This window comes from Ursus americanus, chromosome 4 (genome assembly GCF_024610735.1).
Source record: "Ursus americanus isolate L20-20 chromosome 4, mUrsAme1.1.p, whole genome shotgun sequence".
NCBI classification, from domain to species: Eukaryota; Metazoa; Chordata; class Mammalia; order Carnivora; family Ursidae; genus Ursus; species Ursus americanus.
The window spans coordinates 21119893-21140444 of record NC_142130.1 but is presented as its reverse complement, the minus strand read 5'-3'; the positions used below and the strand labels follow the sequence as shown (position 1 = coordinate 21140444).

The window sequence follows — 20552 nt, the reverse complement described above, 5'->3', positions numbered from 1 at the left end:
GGCTCAGTTGGTGGAGCATGCCCCTATTCTTTATCTTGGAGTGGTGAGTTTAAGCCCCACATTGGGCTTAGAGCTTACTTAAGGTGTGTGTGGGGGGGGGAGCTTCCTAGCTAATCAGCTACAAACTAAGCTGGCAATGAAAAAGAGTGTAAGTTTTTGTAGTAACCAGTCACAATAGAAAATGCATTCCCACATTTCATGCTTTATAAACTGAGCTGTAACTGCTGAGATTTGAGTTTCTTTACTACTTTGGATTAGAAGTCTCCCAATTCTCCAAAAGTTTGTTCCTTGCTCAATAAAATATTCATATTAAGCAGAGCTTTCTGAATTTTCTTTTGATAGAACATATTTATTTAGCATTTCCTTTCAGATTGTTTTATTACATTTCGTTCTTGGTATGCTAACTATTTTGCTAGCTTTGTCTTACTTGATTTGTTTCCTCGTGATTTGTAACTCTTGATTGTAAACTCATCTTCAGAAGGTTATTTCAGTGGGAGTTTCATGTGCTTGGGTTGTAAAGTTTTTCTACAAAGAAAATTGTCTTTTGCCTCTGACATAGCCTTTGGATTTTTACCAGGTCCAGTCATTTCTTGTGTGTGTGTGTGTGTGTGTGTGTGTGTGTGTGTGCGTGTGCGTATTAAGGATCCCACATCATTACGACTAGTGTAAATTTAGACCCCGTACCAAAACGTGACACGGGTTTGGTGTTTCAATTCCTTGCATATGACCTTTCCTCTCTACCGCCGGCGTCAAGTCTTTGGCTACCTTTTGTAGTCTGAGATAGAGGGAGTAGTGGATGGCCAACTCAGGGACATGTCAGTCTGCAGTCTACTTGTTAATGATGTCAGAAGATAAATGATGAATACCTCATTTGGAAAAAAAGATGAGAATCTGTATCTTTAGGTAATTTTGAAGTCATTTGTTATCATCTTTAAACCAAGGTGGATTTTTCCCCCTATGTGTCTTTGATCAGTGGTCATCCAAACTTGTGTTTTGTTTTTCTTTTTAACTTAAATTGAATTAGCCAATGTATAGCACATCATTAGTTTTTTTTTTTTAAGATTTTATTTATTTATGTGACAGAGAGACAGCCAGCGAGAGAGGGAACACAAGCAGGGGGAGTGGGAGAGGAAGAAGCAGGCTCCCAGCGGAGGAGCCTGATGTGGGACTCGATCCCGGAACGCCAGGATCACGCCCTGAGCCGAAGGCAGACGCTTAACGACTGCGCTACCCAGGCGCCCCTTAGTTTTTGGTGTAATGTTCAGTGATTCATTAGTTGTGAAAAACACATTAACATTTCCAGTGACACCATCCCATTATTTCTTATGTTATCCTATTTTATGTTTGAACAAAACCTCTGGTTACTGGAAAGTTTTTTAAAAATCCAAATTTGCATTCTCGTAGCTTATACCACTGGTATAATTTCAGCCCAGTAGAGAATAAAGAGTAAGTTAATTCTATCTTCTGCATCATACCTTTCAAATATTTCAAGACAATTATCATGTGTAATGGGGTAATGTTTAAAAATACTAAGCCTATGAAATTTTCAATCCTCACTGTTCCCTTTGAACACACTTACATCAACTTCCTTACAGCCCCAGAAATCATTTTCCTCTGTAACCCTTCTGCTTTTATAGACCTGGGGGAGGGCAAACGTTACCCCTATAAGAATATATGACCTATGGAAGATCTCTGCTGCAGTAGAAGGGGATGAAATCCTTCTGGTTTGATAGAATATGGGACAAAGGAGAGAAGAGGGAAGGGAGTAAGTGATAACATTAATGTGTGATACACACACACACACACACACACACACACACGATTCTCTGTGCTGAAATCTGTGTGTGTGCATGCATATGGGTGTGTTTGAGAGGGGGCTAGGTAGGTTGAGAGGAATGCCAAAAGCAGAGGAGGCTTATGCCCTATCACTCATTTGGGATCCAGGAAAGAGACTGCTATTCCCTGTGGTCCCAGACTGGTAAATGGAAGCTACAGAGTACAGAGTGGTTAGGCAGAGAGAGGGCCTTGGTTTGCACACCTGCATCTCCTTTGGTCCCCGTGAGATATCGAAGGGAATCAGAAATTCCTCGGACGGATGAAGCACCTCTGCAGTAGAGGCTGTGGGGTAGACTGTCAAGGCCAGATGGAGGCTCTGCGTGAGGCTCAGAGGGGTCTACAGCCACAGCAGTTGTGGAGGTGGAACCAAGCCAGTGAAGGAAAACTTTATCAGAAACAAGACTAACCAAGAATTCGCCAGTGACAGACTTGAAGCAGCAGGTGTCATCAGAGCACCCAGTAACGAAGAGGCAAAGGACATCACCATGGAGACAAGAGAGGACTCACAGGACCTGCACAGGCTGATCAGAGACCCCATTTTTTCCACTGCCATGAGGTCACAAAAGCCCCTGAGTCTACAACTTTGAGAATCTAATGAAAGCTAAAAGACCCTTTGTCCAGCCAGAAAAATGTTCACATGCACTAAATTTTGCATACAATTTCAAGGTTCATGAGCCATGGACTTTAACTTAAGACCCTCTTCTCGGAATCAATAAAGAACCATATAAAAGAGAAGAAGGGTTTATTTTGGTATACTTACTGGGTTTAGTGAAATAGTGATCACTATATTGTGTTCTATAAGTCATTGGTTTAGGATTCTGTTTAAGAGTTTTGCTCAAGATTGAGGTCAAACTTTACTGACCTAATGTTTTTGGAATTTACTTATCCTCCCCTAAATTTTAGAAATAAGGAAAATGTTTGTGCATTTGTCAGATACTCCTTCTTTTCTCCATGATTCTGACTTTTGCTAACTCTGTTTCTGAAATTACAACTGCAGACTCTTATGCTAACCTTTGATGAAACTCCTTCGGGCTTAGAGATGTAAAATCTCTTAAATTAGTTGGGTGTCTTTTTCCACTTTCCTTATGCTTGTTGATATTCAATTCTCTTGGTCATTTTTGCTTATCTCCAATTGGCTTAATTATTCTAACTAATGGAAAAGACAAAAATCTCTTCCCCAAGGATGACTCTTTCTCTTTGAATGTATTCTATTCTGAATATATCAAGACATTATGGTGGGAAGAGTATCGACCTTGGAATTGGAAGACATTGATTCAAATCCTGGCTCCATCACATACTGACTTTTTAATTCTGGGGAAAGCTCTTAAATTCTGAGTATTTGTTTTTTTTTTTTTTTAAAGATTTTATTTATTTATTCAACAGAGATAGAGACAGCCAGCGAGAGAGGGAACACAAGCAGGGGGAGTGGGAGAGGAAGAAGCAGGCTCATAGCGGAGGAACCTGATGTGGGGCTCGATCCCAGAACGCTGGGATCACGCCCTGAGCCGAAGGCAGACGCTTAACCGCTGTGCCACCCAGGCGCCCCTAAATTCTGAGTATTTGATCTCATCTCCAAAATGGGGATAATAATCCCCCCTTTATAGGTTTTGGATGGTGATTAAAGAGATGGCATTTGAAAAAAGTTAGTTCAGTGCTGAGCATTTCACAGGTACTGAGTAAATATTCTCCTTCCTCATTTGGGCGTTATTCTCAAGCCGTTAGCCTTCCTTCATTGTTCTTACAAGTTCATACCACTCTTTCGTTTTTGTTCTTGTTTCTGAGTCCCTTCTCTTGTTTGCATAAATCCACAGGAGTATTTTATTTGTACTGGGGACACAATGCACAGAGTCCAAGAGATTCCTAGTATCTTATTAAATGGTTGAGATTTGAGGGGGTGCATGGGTGGCTCAGTTGGTTAAGTGTCTGCCTTCGCTCAGGTCATGATCCCAGGGTCCTGGGATCGAGCCCCACATCATGCTCCCTGCTCAGTGGGGAGCCTGCTTTTCCCTCTGCCTTGCCCTACCCCCAGCTTGTGTTTCTTTCTCACTCACTCTCTCTCTCTCTCTCATATAAATAAATAAAATCTTTTAAAAAATAAAATAAATGGTTGAGATTTGGGAAAAAGTTATTGGCTCCAAAATATAAAAAGTAAATTGAAAAAACAAAATTAATACATATTTAATTAAATGTCAAATAACCTGAATATTGTCAGGTAGCCTGTTCAACTCTTAGGTTATTATAAATAGCCCCACAGGTCTTTATCCACAATTATGGAATCCAGAAAGTTCTGAAAATAAAAATTTTTTTTGGTTAATTTGGGATGAACTGATTTGGCAGCACAACCTAACCTGAACTGACTTGAAGCTGTTTATGATCTATATTTATTCCTCTTAGTGTGAATATTCATACTTTTTTTTTCCGCAGAAATAGAAATGTGTTTGATTATGAATACTGTCCCAAGTCCCTGTGGAAGCATTATATGATATATGGTATATGCAATTTATTATCATTCTAGTTTCTGAAAAGTTCTGAATTCCAACAACATATCTACCCAAGGGAATTAGATCAAGGATTTCATTCTTGTGTAAATATGTGAGTTAGGAGTAAGTTTTCACATGTTTACTATAATGTGTGTGTGTGTGTGTGTGTGTGTGTGTGTGTGTGATTCCAACATTAAGTGAGATGCTATAAGTCTCTCTCAGTGGGTGGGAGGGAGAGCAAGAGAGTGAGCAGAAGTGTGTGCGAGCACACCAGTACCCTTAAGAAAATCACATTTTTAAAAAGATTTTATTTATTTATTAGAGAGATTGAGAGCATGAGTGGGGGTTGGTTGGGGTGGGAAGTGGAGGTGGGGGTAAGGTGAAAGGGAGAAGTAGGCTCCCCACTGAGCAGGGAGCCCAACATGGACATGTGGGGCTTGATCCCAATACTCTGGGATCATGACCTGAGCTGAAGGCAGCTGCTTAACTAACTGAGCCACCCAGGAGTCCCCAAAATCACTTTCTTTTAAGACGACTTCTAATAAATGCATAAAAATTGGCTCAACATCCTAGTTGTCAGAGAAATGCAAATTAAGACCACAATAAGATACCATTTTATACCCTCTAGAATGGTTAAAATAAATAAGACATACAATAACCAATGTGTGGGGGACATGGAAAAGCTGAGAACTTTAGACATTGCTGGTGAGAATGTAAAATGATGAAACCATAAAAACAATTTAAGTTCTTCAAAAAGTTAAAGATAAAACTACACTACCTGACGATTCTACTCCTATGCAATTGTCCAAGAGAGATTAAAATATATCCACAGAAAGACTTGCACATGGTTATTCATAGCAATATTATTCATAATAGCCAAAATTTGGAAACAACCTAAATGTCCATCAACCAGTGAAAGGATAGATAAATGTGATATATCCATATGATGAAAAATATTCACAAAGGAAATCAACTATGGACACGTGCTACATCATGAATGAACCTCACAAACACTGTGCTAAGTGCAAGGAGCCAAACACAACAGACCACATATTGTATCATTCCATTTATATGAAATGTTCAAGAAAGGCTAGTCCATCAATACAGAAAGTAGATTGGTGGTTTACTGGAACTGGGTGTGAAATGTGGATTAGCTGTAAAGGGGTATGAGGGATTTTATTGCAGGGGATGAAAATGTTCTAAAACTGATTTATGGTATTGGTTATACCACAGTAAAGTTACCAACAATCACTGAATTATATACTTGAAATAGGTGAATTTTATGGTATAAAAAAATACCTCACAAAAGTTATTTTTGGGACGCCTGGGTGGCTTAGTTGGTTAAGTGTCTGCCTTCGGTTCAGGTCATGATCCCAGGGTCCTGGGATCAAGTCCCACATTGGGCTCCTTGCTTAGTGGGGAGCCCACTTCTCCCTCTGCCTGCCACTCCCCCTACTTGTGCTCTCTCTCTCTGACCAATAAGTACATAAAAGATCTTAAAAAAAGAAAAAGGTGTGTGCGTGTGTGTGTGCGTGTGTGTGCATGTGCGCACGTTTTTTTAAACCGGCTCTTAGTCTAAGATATAAAAGAAGTTAAAAGCTACAAAGTCTTCCTGGTATATTTTTCCAAACCCTCTAGCCTCAGTTTCCCAATCTGCAAAATATTCTTGTGCAGGGGCCACGCTAATCTCTGCATTGTTTGAATTTTAGTGTATGCACTGCCCAAGCAAATACAGAATATTCTCTCTCTCTCTCTCTCTTTTAAGATTTTATTTATTTGTTTGAGAGAGAGAGAGAGCCAGCACAAGCAGGGGGGAAGGGCAGAGGGAAAGGGAGAAGCAGGGTCCCTGCAAACCAACCAACCAACCAACCAACCAACCCCTGGGATCATGACCTGAGCCCAAGGCAGAGCCACCCAGGTGCCCCTAGAATATTCTTAATAATAGTACCTACCTCTTTAGGTTATCGGGATGATTAAATAAGATAAGCTTATGAAGCATTTAGCACAATTCCTGACATAAGATAAGCAATAAATTAATATTAGCTGTAGAAAAAAATTTTGTGTTTCAATGGAAACTATACATCACCTCTAGCACACCCTTTGGGTTCTCTGATTCTAGCCGTGTTTCTTGTCTTTCAGCTATTTTGAGATTTCTGAAAGTTGTAGGTAGCTGATAGCTAGGTGAACTTTGTCCTGTCTGGTAGAGATGCAATTAACTTCCTCCCTGTGGAAAAATCAATTTTGTCTCTATTTGTAATTCATCTCAACATTACTTTATTCCATATAAATGTGTGTTCTTTTGATTTTTCCTTTGAACTCGTTATTACATCTGCTTGGTTCCCTCATATCATACAAAGAAAATAAAAATCTTAACACGTGTTCATTTTTATATCTGTCTGAGATTCATGATTTTTCTTTTTTCTTTTTTTTTAAATTTTTTTATTACGTTATGTTAGTCACCACACAGTACATCCTTAGTTTTTGATGCAATGTTCCATGAATCATTGTTTGTGTATAACACCCAGTGCTCCATGGAATATGTGCCGTCCTTAATACCCATCACCGGTCTATCCCAATCCCCCACCCCCCTCCCCTCTGAAACCCTGAGTTGATTTTGTCTTTTTTCTGAAATTATCTTTTAACAGTTTTGGAAGTTCCACCAAGATGCCCAATGGATTCACCTGACGGAGCCAGGTAACATTCATCAATCTCATGGGTGGTGTAAACCTGGGGCACATCTTTTTTTTGGGCTTCTAGAGGTGAATTCAAAGAGGCAATAGGACTTTGGTGTTTTTCCAAATTTTAATTTTGTTTTCTACTCATTTTGTTTTCAGTTTGTTTTAGCTGATAAATTATTCCTTATTGGAAATTTGATTTAATGGTCTGACAATTTGATGATTTTTGTAAATGGGTTAATGGTCAACAGATAACTTGTCCCTGTTGGATGAAAAATGTCAGAGACTGGTTTACTTACCTTTTCTGTTTGTGTGTTTGTCTATTTGGAGTTCAAATCAATGAAGAATTTATATCCACTGTGGACAGAACAAGTCTTTTATATGGACCATGGAGTTTTATAATTTTGTGTCTACTCTTAACCTATGGCTGTAATTTTAAAATTTAAGTTCAAAGTTCTATTTGTACTTCTTTGTCTGTTGTTATGTCTATAGTTCAGAAAGGTTTTTACCTCTCATTGTGTGAAAGTGAAATATTTACTACCTCCAGATGGCATAAATTTGGTTATAAGGTCTCCTTAAGGATCTCTGTTCTGATTGGCTTGTAGAAATAAGCACATATATAAACTGAATATTCCTCATTTCAGAAAATAAGGAAGTTGAACTTCTAATACTTTTGATGTGCTAGATTTAAAAAGCATTCTTACAGAAACTGATACAGAATTGTTAAGTATTCAAGTTCACATGATTTAGGCAATTTTTTGGCAAATGAAGCCAGTTTAGTAATTTTGGCTTAATAAAAAGAGCAATTTTAAAAAATTTATCAGTGTAAGTATAATACAAATTTATGTTTTTATTCTACTTAGATAAGTTCTTCCTAAATGTATACAGATATACTCCTCAAATAAGCTAGCATTACTTCTTAATTTTTAAGGTTATGAAAAATATAGATTTGTGTTTAATCAAATTGATTCATCATTCTGACAGTAATTATTTTATTATTTTATTTTATTTATTGAAAACTGTATTTCAACAGTAACTGTGTTCTGTAGTATGTCAGCTCGAAGATGATTTATAAGATGGTTAGGAAGATGATTTGTTAGATTAGGTAACCTAAGTCTTCGGACTAACACTAAATTGAGTTAATGGATATTTATTGGATGTTTAGATCATTTGTAAACTGAAACACTGATTATGGAATATAATTTTAAGTTTATATATTTTTGCTTCTTCAATTTTGGTTTTGTAATAACAGCTAACATTTATTGAATGCATAGTTCTGTAACATTTATGAGAATTACTTCATTCAATCCTCAAAACAACCTTATGAAACTGGTACTGTTAGTCTTCCACTTTTTAAGTGAGGAAACAGAGGTTTGGGGATGCTAAGAAACTTGTCCAAGGTCACATAGTAAGAAGCAGAGTTGGAAGGTAAACCCAGGTAGTCTGACTCTAGAGAATGTGATCTTAACCATAAAGCTGTACTTTCTTCGTTTGGACAGTACTACCACTGGCTAGGCTCTTGAAACCCCTTTGTAAGTTCTTCCCCTGGTTTGTTAAGGTAGGCCATATATTTGTTTTTATTTGTTTGTTTGTTTTTACTGAGGTATAATTGACATATGACATTGTATTAGTTTCAGGTGTACAAAATGATGATTTGATATTTTATATATTGCAAAATGATCACCACCATAAGCCTAGTTAACATGTGACCATACATAGTTACAAAATTTTTTTTCTTGTGCTGAGAACTTTTAACATCTATTCTCTGAGCAACTTTCATATACACAGTACAGTATTACTAACTACAGTCCCCATGCTGTACATTATATCCCATGACTTATTTATTTTGTAACTGGAAGTTTTTGCCTTTTGATCCCCTTCACCCATTTCACATCCCCTTGCTTCTTACTTTATATGCTATGAAGGCAATATAAGCATGGTTGTTTTTGCCACTTAGAGAAGTTACAAAGTCAGTGATGCATATGGCTATAGAAAGCTGGGTTATGAGCTGTGCTAATCCACTAAAATGCTGAGGTGTGTCATTGTACAATCCCACACTCCCGCTCTCACATAGTGAGAAAGAAAGAAGCAGCAGCCTCTGATGTCCAGAAGTGATCTAACACTCACAGGCCATTTGTTCATTTTAAACAATCTTACAGAATACCAACCTCAGACATGATTATCCTGAGACTATGATAGAATGGACAAAACAGAATGGACAAGACAAAATGGAATGGACAACGCTGCTTCATAATTTTGTCTACTCACATACAAGAACAAGATAACTATATAAAACCACAAAATACCAAATATCCCCTCTCTTGCTAAATGAATGACTATTACTTCTTATGCAATCATGCCCTTGACTTCTGACAGTATTCAATTTTGAGCAGATCCTTGCTTCTTTATACTCTCCCCAAATCACTCAAGGGAAGACCAAATCTTATAACAGGTTCCTTGTAATCCTCTCTCACTGAGATATCCCATGGTTACCTATGATTTTTGTTCTCCCTTGTTGCAACGAGTAGTAAAGCCAGTTTGTTTAACTACATGTATATTTCTGGTGGTCTTTGGCAGAAGGGCCTCCACAAATGAAATGGTCATTTTCCCCACGTTCCTGGCACTGCCATATCGTTAGCTACTGCTTTCTTTTTTGTTGATCTAGAGTAAGTCCAAACAATTGAGCATCAAAATAAATATTGATAATAGTGGATTTATCTCTTAGAAAAACATAACGACCCATGAATATGTTCTGATATAAATGAGCAAAATAAAGGGGAAGCTCTACTTTACATTAGAGTGCCAATGAATAAGTGTAGAAGAAATGATGGAATTAGAAAATAATGGTTTTGTAAAGATCCCTGAATATATAATTCATACAAGAATCATTATGGTGAGAAAGGGGATAAGTACATGGTCTCAAAGCATCTTTTCGCAAAACTCTTATTAATTACTTATTAATTAATAAGCATGCCATACTTGCTAATTACCTTTAACTACTAATTAACTACTGATTTAATTAACTACTAATCAATGAATTCATGTAGCTACAAGTTAACAGTTATATCACGAGTAAAGGGACAAATTGACATTTTGCACTTCCTTGGTGTGCTGAGAAGAACCCAGCATTACTTCTGGGGCATTCTTGCAAAAAATGCATGAATTATAAATAAATGTTAGACAAATACAAATTGAGGGAGAGTCCTCGAAAATAACTGGCAGTACTCTTCACAAATGTCAAGATCATGAAAGACAAGGAGACTGAGAAACTGTTCCAGATTGAAGGAGACTGAAGCTAAATGCAGTGTATTTCTGGGCTGAATCCTGCACCTATAAGACATTATTGGGACAAGAGGCAAAATTCAAATAGGCCTTGTAGATTAGATGGTAATCTTGGATTGATGTTAATTTTCTGATGCTGATGGTTATACTGTGATTGTATAGGAGAGTGTCCTCATTTTTAGGAAATATGCACTGAAATATTCAGAATTAATGGGTCATCAATTCTGCAACTGTTTCTTAATGATTTAGAAATACCCACAATTGAGGAATCCAAATGAAGCATCCTCTGGAGCTCTTTGTACTCTTTTTGCATTTTTTTTTTTTTTTTTTTTTTTTTTTTTTAAAGATTTTATTTATTTGACAGAGATAGAGACAGCCAGCGAGAGAGGGAACACAAGCAGGGGGAGTGGGAGAGGAAGAAGCAGGCTCATAGCAGAGGAGCCTGATGTGGGGCTCGATCCCATAACTCCGGGATCACGCCCTGAGCCGAAGGCAGACGCTTAACCGCTGTGCCACCCAGGCGCCCCTCTTTTTGCATTTTTTATGTGAATTTAACCTCTTTTTTTTTAAGAAGAAAGGAAGATAAAGCAAAAGTAAGTCTAGAGGTTCTGTGTGTGTCCTCTTTCCTTTAAGCTAGAACTGAATCATAGGGTATTGGCTTCCAGGAGAGGGCAGCAGATCTCTTGGTTATGTGGTTGGAGACTTGGTCATAATTTCAGTTATTATTTCTTTTTAATATTAGCATGGTCACATTTTTACTTGTTAAATTTGAATCTAGCATCTTCTGGGCTTCAACTGGGGATTCATATCACTAATCAATATAGTTTAATTAATACACAGATATTTAGGACTTACTCAAGACTTACTGAATCTCTTTACTTGACATTCTTTTTTTTTTTTTTTTAAAGATTTTATCTATTTATTTGAGAGAGCGAGCAGGAGCATGGGGAGAGAGGCAGAGGGAGAGGGAGAAGCAGACTCCCCTGCTGAGCAGGGAGCCCCATGCGGGACTCGATCCCAGGACCCTGAGATCACAACCCAAGTGGAAGGCAGCTGCCTAACTGACTGAGCCACCCAGGCGCCCCTTTACTTGACATTCTTGATATGTACTTGGTATATTCTTGCAAAAAGCTTGGTATATTCATGATATAAAGTCAGGATTATGATATGTTATGTCTCAATATTTTTTCTTTTTAAAAAGATTTTATTTATTTACTTGACAGAGAGTGCAAAAGAGCGCACAAGCAGGGGGAGCGGCAGGCAGAGGGAGAAGCATGCTGCCCGCTGAGCAGGGAGCCCACCTCGGGACTTGATCCCAGGACCCTGGCATCATGACCTGAGCCAAAGGCAGATGCTTACCTGACTGAGCCACCCAGGCACCTCTCAATATTTTTTCTTTGTAAAAAGTGTGTTCATCCATGTTTATAAATTAGATGCAATGTTCACGGTCTTCTTTGAAAATAGTTAATCATATTTATAATTATTTTATCTAGAGGTTTTCTTGGATTGACTTTATTTTTTAAAAATTTTTTTGAAAGATTTTATTTATTTATTTTGAGAGAGAGAGCACGAACGGATTGGTGTGGGGGAGGGAGCAGCAGAGAAAGAGGGAGAAGCAGACTCCCCATTGAGCAGGGAGCCTGATGCAAGGCTTAATCCCAGGACCCCAGGATCATGACCTGAGCCACCGACTTAACCGATTGAGTCACTCAGGTGCCCTTAGATTGACTTTATTATCTTGTTTTGCATGACATAGAAACAACCAAAGTTCCTTATCATTTTGTGTAATTCTTGTAATGAATTCTTATCTGCTCTTTCATTTTTGAGGATTATTAATAATAAGCTAGTAAGCTAACTATAATCATTTAAAATTTTTTGTCATATACGGGGGTGCTTGCGTGACTCAGTCAGTTAAGTGTCCAGCTCTTGATCTCAGCTCAGGTCTTTACTTTAGGGTCAAGAGTTTGAACCCCATGTTGGGCTCCATGCTGTGAGTGGAGCCTACTTAAAAAAATGTCTAGGTGGTAGATTTGGGGCACCTGGATGGCTCAGTCAGTTAAACATCTGACTCTTGATTTTGGCTCAGTTCATGATCTCAAGTTGTGAGATCAAGCCCCAAGATAGGCCCTATGCTGGGCGTGGAGCCGTTTAAGATTCTCTCTCTCTCTCTCTCTCTCTCTCTCTCTCTCTCGGGACTTGTGGGTGGCTCGTCCGTTAAGCATCATCTGCCTTTGGCTCAGGTCAGATCCCAGGGTCCTGGGATTGAGCCGCATGGGGCTCCCTGCCCCTCAGGGGCCTGCTTCTCCCTCTCCCTCTGCCTGCACTCACGCTCACTCTTTCTTTCTGTCAAGTAAATAAATAAAATCTTTAAATAAATAAATTTTTAAAAAAGATTCTCTCTCCCTCTCTAAAAAAAAAATTTTTGCTGTTGTATACAGATAGTTTTGTATTTGATGCTTCCCTGAAAGCTTTTCAATCAACTACAAGCCAGAGTACTCCATCTTCAACAAAGGAATGTTTCAGAATTCTGTGGAAAAGGCCTATGCCAGATACTTTGGGGTACAGGTTTCTGATGGCATCGCTTAAACAATTTTGAAAACATACTAGTGGACTGAGCCAGGATTTCTAGAACTCTAGAGAAGCCAATGGTTTCATAAGACCGCTAGCCCAAGGGGCGCCTGGGTGGCACAACGGTTGAGCGTCTGCCTTCGGCTCAGGGCGTGATCCCGGCGTTACAGGATCGAGCCCCACATCAGGCTCCTCCGCTGGGAGCCTGCTTCTTCCTCTCCCACTCCCCCTGCTTGTGTTCCCTCTCTCGCTGGCTGTCTCTCTCTGTCAAATAAATAAGTAAAATCTTAAAAAAAAAAAAAAAAAAGACCGCTAGCCCAAGATCCATTGAAATAGAATTAATTACATAGGACTGATGAATTGATAAGGGATGATTACTGTTTTTGCTTAAAGTATTGTTGATATTTTTGTAATGTTCTATTTTCTGGATATTTAAGGAAGCCCTTTTCTTTCCTCTTAAACTATATATAACTCATAACAATTTAATAATTAAAACTCTGCTTTTTTTAAGACTCTGCTTTTGTACACTGAAATGAAACATTTGTGAATGATAGCTTGTTCTCTTTGCCTGAGCCATCTAAAATTTGGAAACTTTTATTGAATATTCTTAATTTCATGGCAATATAATTATCATATATTCATGACAATATAATTATTGGCATAGATTCAGAAAGAATCTGTTCTCCTTTTTACCGGGACATAATTGGAAACACTGGGTATGCAACCAAGGCCTTGCCTAGAGTGTTATATTTGGGGATGATGTTCCTTTAATCAGATATGGCCAGACACATCTAAGGAACTAGGTTGACTTTATGGAACCAATGCTTACAAACCCTTCCAGGAAAATTAGTTGGTATCTGGCTTACAAGGTTTTCAGCTTCTGAGTGGATAAGGTCACTTTCTTGTCAGACCCAGGAATCTTAGGATATTTGGGGAACTTTAAGAAGAGACAAATTCACACAATGGCTATCACAGCTGAAATCTGGTGTTGAGTTCTTGGTGTGACTATCTAACCTCAGAGGCTTTTAGAAGTCAATTTGAGATTTTTTTTGGGAAACCTTTCAGCAAAGCAAGTTTAAGAAGTCGTAAGTGGCAAATTATCACTCTTGTTACACTAATGTAAACAGTGAAGTTAGGGACCACCTTATTTGCGATCAAGAATAATCTTCCTTTGTCCCCTGAAACAAATAATACATTATATGTTAATTAAAAAATAAAAAATAAAAAGAAATAAATGAAAGAATATTCTTCCTTTGAGATTATTTTTGATCAAAAGGGAGGAGATTATAGAAAAAATATGTGTACTTCAATGAGAAATTAAGCATTGTCTATAGTAAGTTCCCAGCTTTTTTTTTTTTAAGATTTTTAAATTTATTTATCTGAGAGAGAGAGAGAGACAGACAGAGAGAACATAAGCAGGGGGAGAGTCAGAGGGAGGGGGGGAAGCAGGCTCCCCACTGAGTAAGGAGCCAGACACGGGACTCCATCCCAGGACCCCAGGATCATGACCAGAGCTAAAGGCAGATGCTTAACCATCTGAGCCCCCAGGTGCCCCAAGTTCCCAGCTGTCTGATAAGAGCCCTGTTCATTGTCTCTGGGCTATTTATCAACGCTTTTTAAATTGCAGGTAACTGATGAATATTGCCAATGACAAGAACCAAACAATTAAGAAGATTGATTTTATTTAGACTGTTGCAATAGGGAGATCACCCAGATTCATAGATCAGAGTATCTCAGCAGGGCAGTTTTGCCTTAGACTTTTTATAGGGAGAAGTGGATACGTTATAGGTGATTTACAGTTGGGACTGTTTCGTAGTTAGAAGTCTCAGTCAGTTAAATGTTTAGCTCTGTGTCTGGCTCATTTTAGGGGATAAACAGTTCAAATCTCAGTTAATCATTCGTGTGACAAAGAACTGGGAGTTGGAGGATCTGTGTCTGGCCTTGCTGGTGGGTTCAGGCAGAAGGGGAAAAGTTTGTTTGGTCTTGTCACAAGTAAACAAAGGTAGCAACTGTAAGGCCTATGGGAGTCATGAGAAAAAGTGGACAGTGAGTGAGTCTTATCTAAGTCATTTGGGGAAAGGTGGTTCTTTTCCATCAGCCATTTCCAGAACATAAAAGGGTAGTGGGATTTCAGAAAGCAAAGGATTGGAGAGATTTCTTAACCATTGGTGTTTTCTGGGAACACAGGGCCCAGGTAAAATCCAACATTGTCAATACGTGAACTCTGCCTTGTCCTATGGAGTTCCAGTGGACTTCCCTCCTCCTCCTGTGTAAAAATAACCTCTATTTGCAATTCAGTATCTTCACTCCATATAAATGTGTGCTTCTTGACTTTTCCTTTGAATCAGTTATAACATATGTCTGGTTCTCTCATAATATATGAGTTCAATCAATTCTTCAATGTGTATTCCTTTTTATATTTGTATGAGAATCATGATTTTGCCTCTTTCTAAAAATTGTCTTTAAACAGTATGATCCATATCACTTATTCAGATTTCAGCAGTTAAACATGCATTCATTTGTGTGTGTGTGTGTGAACAAGTTAGTTTCTAAGGGTCCCGATGAGAGTCCAGGAGATCATGAGAGCTGTGGAAAGTCCAAAGCCTGGTGATGGTTACAGTGAAGGCTGACACCCAGAGGTTAAGAGTTATCAAATAGAGTGAGGTGGGATGAATTCTTTGGTGGAGATCATTCTGGATTTAGAGTCTAGAGCTCAATTTATTCAAGAATTATTCAAGAATTATTATTTCTGCATTCCTTGGTAATGACCTACATGTATGAAAACATAGAAGTAAGAGTTGAACATAATTGGGTTCAAAATGGTTCTGTCATTTACTTGCTGTGTGATCCTGGGGAAGGATCTTAACTTCCTTCTATCGGGTGTCCTTATCTGCAAACTGGGAATAATGTTAACACCTACCTCCCTCTGCCTGCTGCTCCCCCTGCTTGTGCTCTCTCTCTCTGACAAGAACAAAAAAGTACTCGGTAAGTAATAGCTATTATTAAAATAACTTTTGTAGGGGTGCCTGTGTGGCTCAGTTGGTTGGGCGTCTGCCTTCAACTCAGGTCATGGTCCCAGGGTCCTGGGATCAAGCCCTGTGTCGGGCTTCCTGCTCAGTGAGGAGCCTGCTTCTCCCTCTCCCTGCCCCCTGCTCGTGCTCTCTCTTGCTCTCTCCCTCTCTCAAATAAGTAAATAAAATCTAAAAAAAATCCCAAACAACTTTTTTATGTCCAAAACAAAGAAAGGCCTAAACTAATAATCTTTCATGAAACTGTAGAAACCACCACATTTATATTTTACTTCAGACCCATTTATACTCAGACAAGAGAGTTCTTGCTCAGCAAAGACAGATGGAATAATAGTTCATCAACTTGTCAACTTCAATAGTAGATGATGAAAACCACAAGTGCATGTTAAAACATGTTCTTTCGTTTGCTTGTTTTTGGAACTTTCATATTTGTTTTCATGTAACTTTGTGATTTTTTTTTTTAAAGTAGGCCCCACACCCAGTATGGAGCCCAGTGTGGGGCCCAGTGTGGGGCTTGAACTCATGACCCTGAGATCAAGACCTGAATTGAAATCAAGAGTCAGACACTTAACTGAATGAGCCATCCAGGCACCCCTCATGTATCTTTGTTTTTAATAAAGGCAATTCACTAAGTCTATGAACATAATTTTATTTATAGGTTTTTATAGGCCCGTTCACATTTACAGATCATCTGACAATGTGTCCAAATTTTAGTCAGGAAAATATGGGTAATGTAGGTACACTCCGCATAGTATGTGCATATCTTTTGCCTGTATCTTAAGGTAACCATCTCAGAAGGGTCCGAGTAGGGTGCCCACTAGAGGGCGGTATGGATCTCCCAAAGGGCTGACAAACACAAACACTTCTTCGGGTCTTCCTTTCAGCTTTACACATCACCAAGGACCTGTTAATTCAGGATTGCTAAAAATGAGGCATTTGTAAACTAAAATTTGCACATTACTCGATGTCCTGTAGATTCCAATTTGGCATTATACTATGATCCTGCAGCCTGTGAGAAAGTCACAAAGCTCCTACCTGCAAGCAGACATGGGACTTGTTGGGATTCTCTCAATTTCCAGGGCTTTTTCTTATTAGCGCATCAGCAGTGTTGGTCTGAGGTGGTCGAATTGCTATTCATGCTCTTTAATCGCTGCTAGCTTTGTTCCATCATCTATTCAACATCACGTGAATTGTTTGATTCCCCCCTTCAGGGTGTTGTGATGTATTTGCATCAAAAGTAATTTCGCTTTGTTTCAGGTGTCTATCTTATTATTGTTACAGTGGATATATACAGATTCCCTCAAAATCTGCTTGTGTAGTGGCACTGCAATGGTGATGTTCTTTCAGAGAATGGAAGCTAGTTAAATAACTTGTAATCAAGACAAGTGTTGTAAAAGTATTAACTATTTTAAAGTTTATAGGACATTGTTTTATATTTTAAATGGGTAAACTCACAGTTTCTCATATGGTATATAGTAAGTATCTAGTAAGCAATTCTAGCAATAACTTTTCTGCAACTTTTAATTTGGTTCCTTTTTAATTCTGTATCATCACCAGTTCTTTTTTGAGTAAGGCCGTATACATGGGTGAGTAAAATAGTTTCTGTGATCAAAACCCTGTGAAAGTTTCTGTTCTAAACTCTTTGAGTGGATTATAATATAAATGTTTAACCTCACAATTCTTAAACATTACACAATAGCATCAAAATAATCAGTATGCGGGGCGCCTGGGTGGCACAGCGGTTAAGCGTCTGCCTTGGGCTCAGGGCGTGATCCCGGCGTTACGGGATCGAGCCCCACATCAGGCTCTTCCGCTATGAGCCTGCTTCTTCCTCTCCCACTCCCCCTGCTTGTATTCCCTCTCTCGCTGGCTGTCTCTATCTCTGTCAAATAAATAAATAAATAAAATCTTTAAAAAAAAATAATCAGTATGCGACCTCTTTCCAATTTCTCACCTTGTTCATCCAAAGATCCTGGATCTTACCCTGATCTACTTCTGTAATTGTAGTGCTTGTCTATCATGTTTCATCCTCGCCTCCCTGTATGAATACATCAGCACGAATCCAAGGACATATCTCATCATTCTATGATCATCTGGCACAAGTGTCACTTTCTCAGAGCAGCCTTCCTAGAACATTCTGTTAATCTGTGTGTCACTCTCTGTCCTATTACCCTGTTTTATTTTCTTCGGAGTAATATGAAATCATCAGTTTGTTACTTGAGAAGATTGGTGCTTCCTATGTGTCTTACTTGTTTATCCCCAGCTCTTAGATAAAATGTCTACTACATAAATAAGCACTTAGTAAAGATTGGATAAATGAACGAATGAATGCTTCACTCATTTCATTCAGTCCATGATGCTGTTCTGGGGACCGGATGACTAGATGGTTCATAGAGGCAGAAGTTCTCATCTGAGCCTGATGGCATGCTCCATGTACCTCATGTCTGAATTCCCATCTCCTATCAAGGATCTCTGAGTTGGTCTGACTGGTGAATGTTTCATATAGTTAGGGATGGTGGAAACTGTGTCTGACCTGAAGTTGTGGGTGATTTCCAAATCAAGGAAGCATGCAGAGCTGACAGGTGAGTGGGGAGCTGCAGTCCGTGGGCTCCTGGTGAGTCATATGATGGTGGAGGAGGGCCAGGGAAAGACATTGATGAAAACTGAATATATGGAGTCAGGAGTCAGAGAGTCAGGGAGATGGCAGCAGGGACGAGGGGAATGAGAGAATAAGCAGGAAGGAAGTGGTGGGCACAGAGAATTGTGTAGTGGGGTTATATTACTTTTTGTTATTGTTTAGCAACTTTATTGAGATATAATTTACATACCGTAAAATTCACCTATTAAAAGTATATAGTTCCATGGTTTTTAATATATTTACAGAGTTATGCAATCATCACCAGTCTAATTTTAGGGCATTTTTATCATCCACCAAAGAAATCCTGTACCCATTTGTGTCATTCCTCATTCACCTGCCCTTTTCTCCTCCAAGTCCTAGGCCACCACTAATCTCCTTCCTGTCTCTATAGATGAGTGTATTCTGGACATTTCAATTAAGTGGGATTATATAACATGTGGTCTTTTGTGACTGGCTTTTCTCTTACTTAGCATCATGTTTTAAAGGTTCATCCATGTTGTAGCATGTATGAGTGCTTCATTCCTTTTTATAGCCAAATGATAATATTTCATTGTGTGAATATAAAAATGTTATTTATCTGTTCATCGGTTAATAGGCATTTGGGTTGTTTTAGCTATTTTGAATAATGTTGCTATGAACATTTGCATACAAGTTTTTGTGTGGACATATGTTTTCATTTCTCTTGGGCATGTATCTAGGAGTGGAATTGCTGGGTTATAGGGTAACTCTATGTTCAACACTTTGAGGAGCTGCCAAATTGTTTTCCAAAACGCCTATGCTAGTTTGCATTCCATTGTGGGGTTATTTCTGGTAGATGATTTTATGAGTTTGTTCTGGACACTTGAGCCATCTGAGTACCATGAGAACGAGTGTGTTGTGATTCTGCCTGGATCCTGCCGTTCAGCTACTGTTGCACAAACCCCTGGGCCCCCGAGGCCCAACCTGCAGTGTTTCTAATGTACTAATGTACTAATGTAACCCCAGAGGTGTATTGTGATTAGTCAGTCCCAGCAAGTCCTCCATCTGTTCATGTATTAGTCATCCTTCGGAGTCCAAGTTAACACTGCCTCCTCTGCTAGCTCAGTGATTTCAATTCTGACTGCACATTAGAATCCATGGGGAGCATTCAAATATACCAAATCCAGGGTCCACACCAAACGTTCCGATTTAATTGGACTGGGATAAGGCCTGGGGACTAGGATTATTTAAAAGTCTCTTCAGGGGCTCCTGGATGGCTTTTATCTGAGTATTCGGTTGAGTATTCGGCTTTTGGTTTCGGCTCAGGTCATGATTTCGTGGGTCATGAGATCGAGCCCCGTGTGGAGCCCCATGTAGAGCCCCATGTAGGGCTCCACGCTCAGTGGGGAGTCTGCTTGAGGATTCTCTCTCCCTCTTCCTCTGGCCCTCTCCCCACTCACGCAAGCACTCTCTCTCTCTCTCTCTCTCAAATAAATAAATAAATCTTAAAAAATAAAAAAATGCAAGTCTCTTCAGATGATTCTAATGTACAGACAGGATTGAGAACCACAGCTCTGCTCTCACTAGAAGAATCCTTTCTCCTCTGAACTTCACAGCAGTTTATTTTCAGTGGCACTCACCAAAACTTTAAAAACAGATTTCACATTTAATTACAATTATTTAACATATATATTTTATTTGTCCACCTGGGCCACAAGCTCTTTGAGGACAGAGCTGTGTTTGATTCATCCTCACGTCTCCATTTGTCAAGGGACATCTGTTTATAGCACCACCTGTGCTCCTCCTGGTACTTTTCTGGAGTAATGCATAGGAGCCAGCCAGGCAGCAATTGTGAAGCCTTTCCTGGCCACCCACCTAAACTTACAGTCTCCTCCTCCCCCATTTCCCCTTCTTCCTTCCCTAATTTGCTTCCCACCCCCGGCACTCAGCCCATGCTCTATGTTTCACTTCTTATCTTCTTTATTGTCAGTCTCCACCCACCCTCTGTGAGCGTAGAGACTTTTATCAGCTTGGCTCACTGCTGTACCCTCAGCACTCAGAACAGTGTCTAGCACATGGTAGGTGC

At 39.1% G+C, this 20552-nt stretch overlaps 1 protein-coding gene across 4 annotated transcripts in view; it reads left to right on the top strand.

Moving 5' to 3' along the window:
- Positions 1-20552, top strand: part of ABCC5 (ATP binding cassette subfamily C member 5) — a 171674-nt gene that overhangs the window by 21908 nt on the left and 129214 nt on the right. For all 4 annotated transcript variants that reach the window (XM_045776643.2, XM_045776652.2, XM_045776651.2 and 1 more), the window contains exon 2: positions 6962-7010. In XM_045776643.2, coding sequence (XP_045632599.1) covers positions 6988-7010 — 23 coding nt within the window. In that variant the 5' untranslated portion in view covers positions 6962-6987. The remainder of the gene's footprint in view (positions 1-6961; positions 7011-20552) is intronic.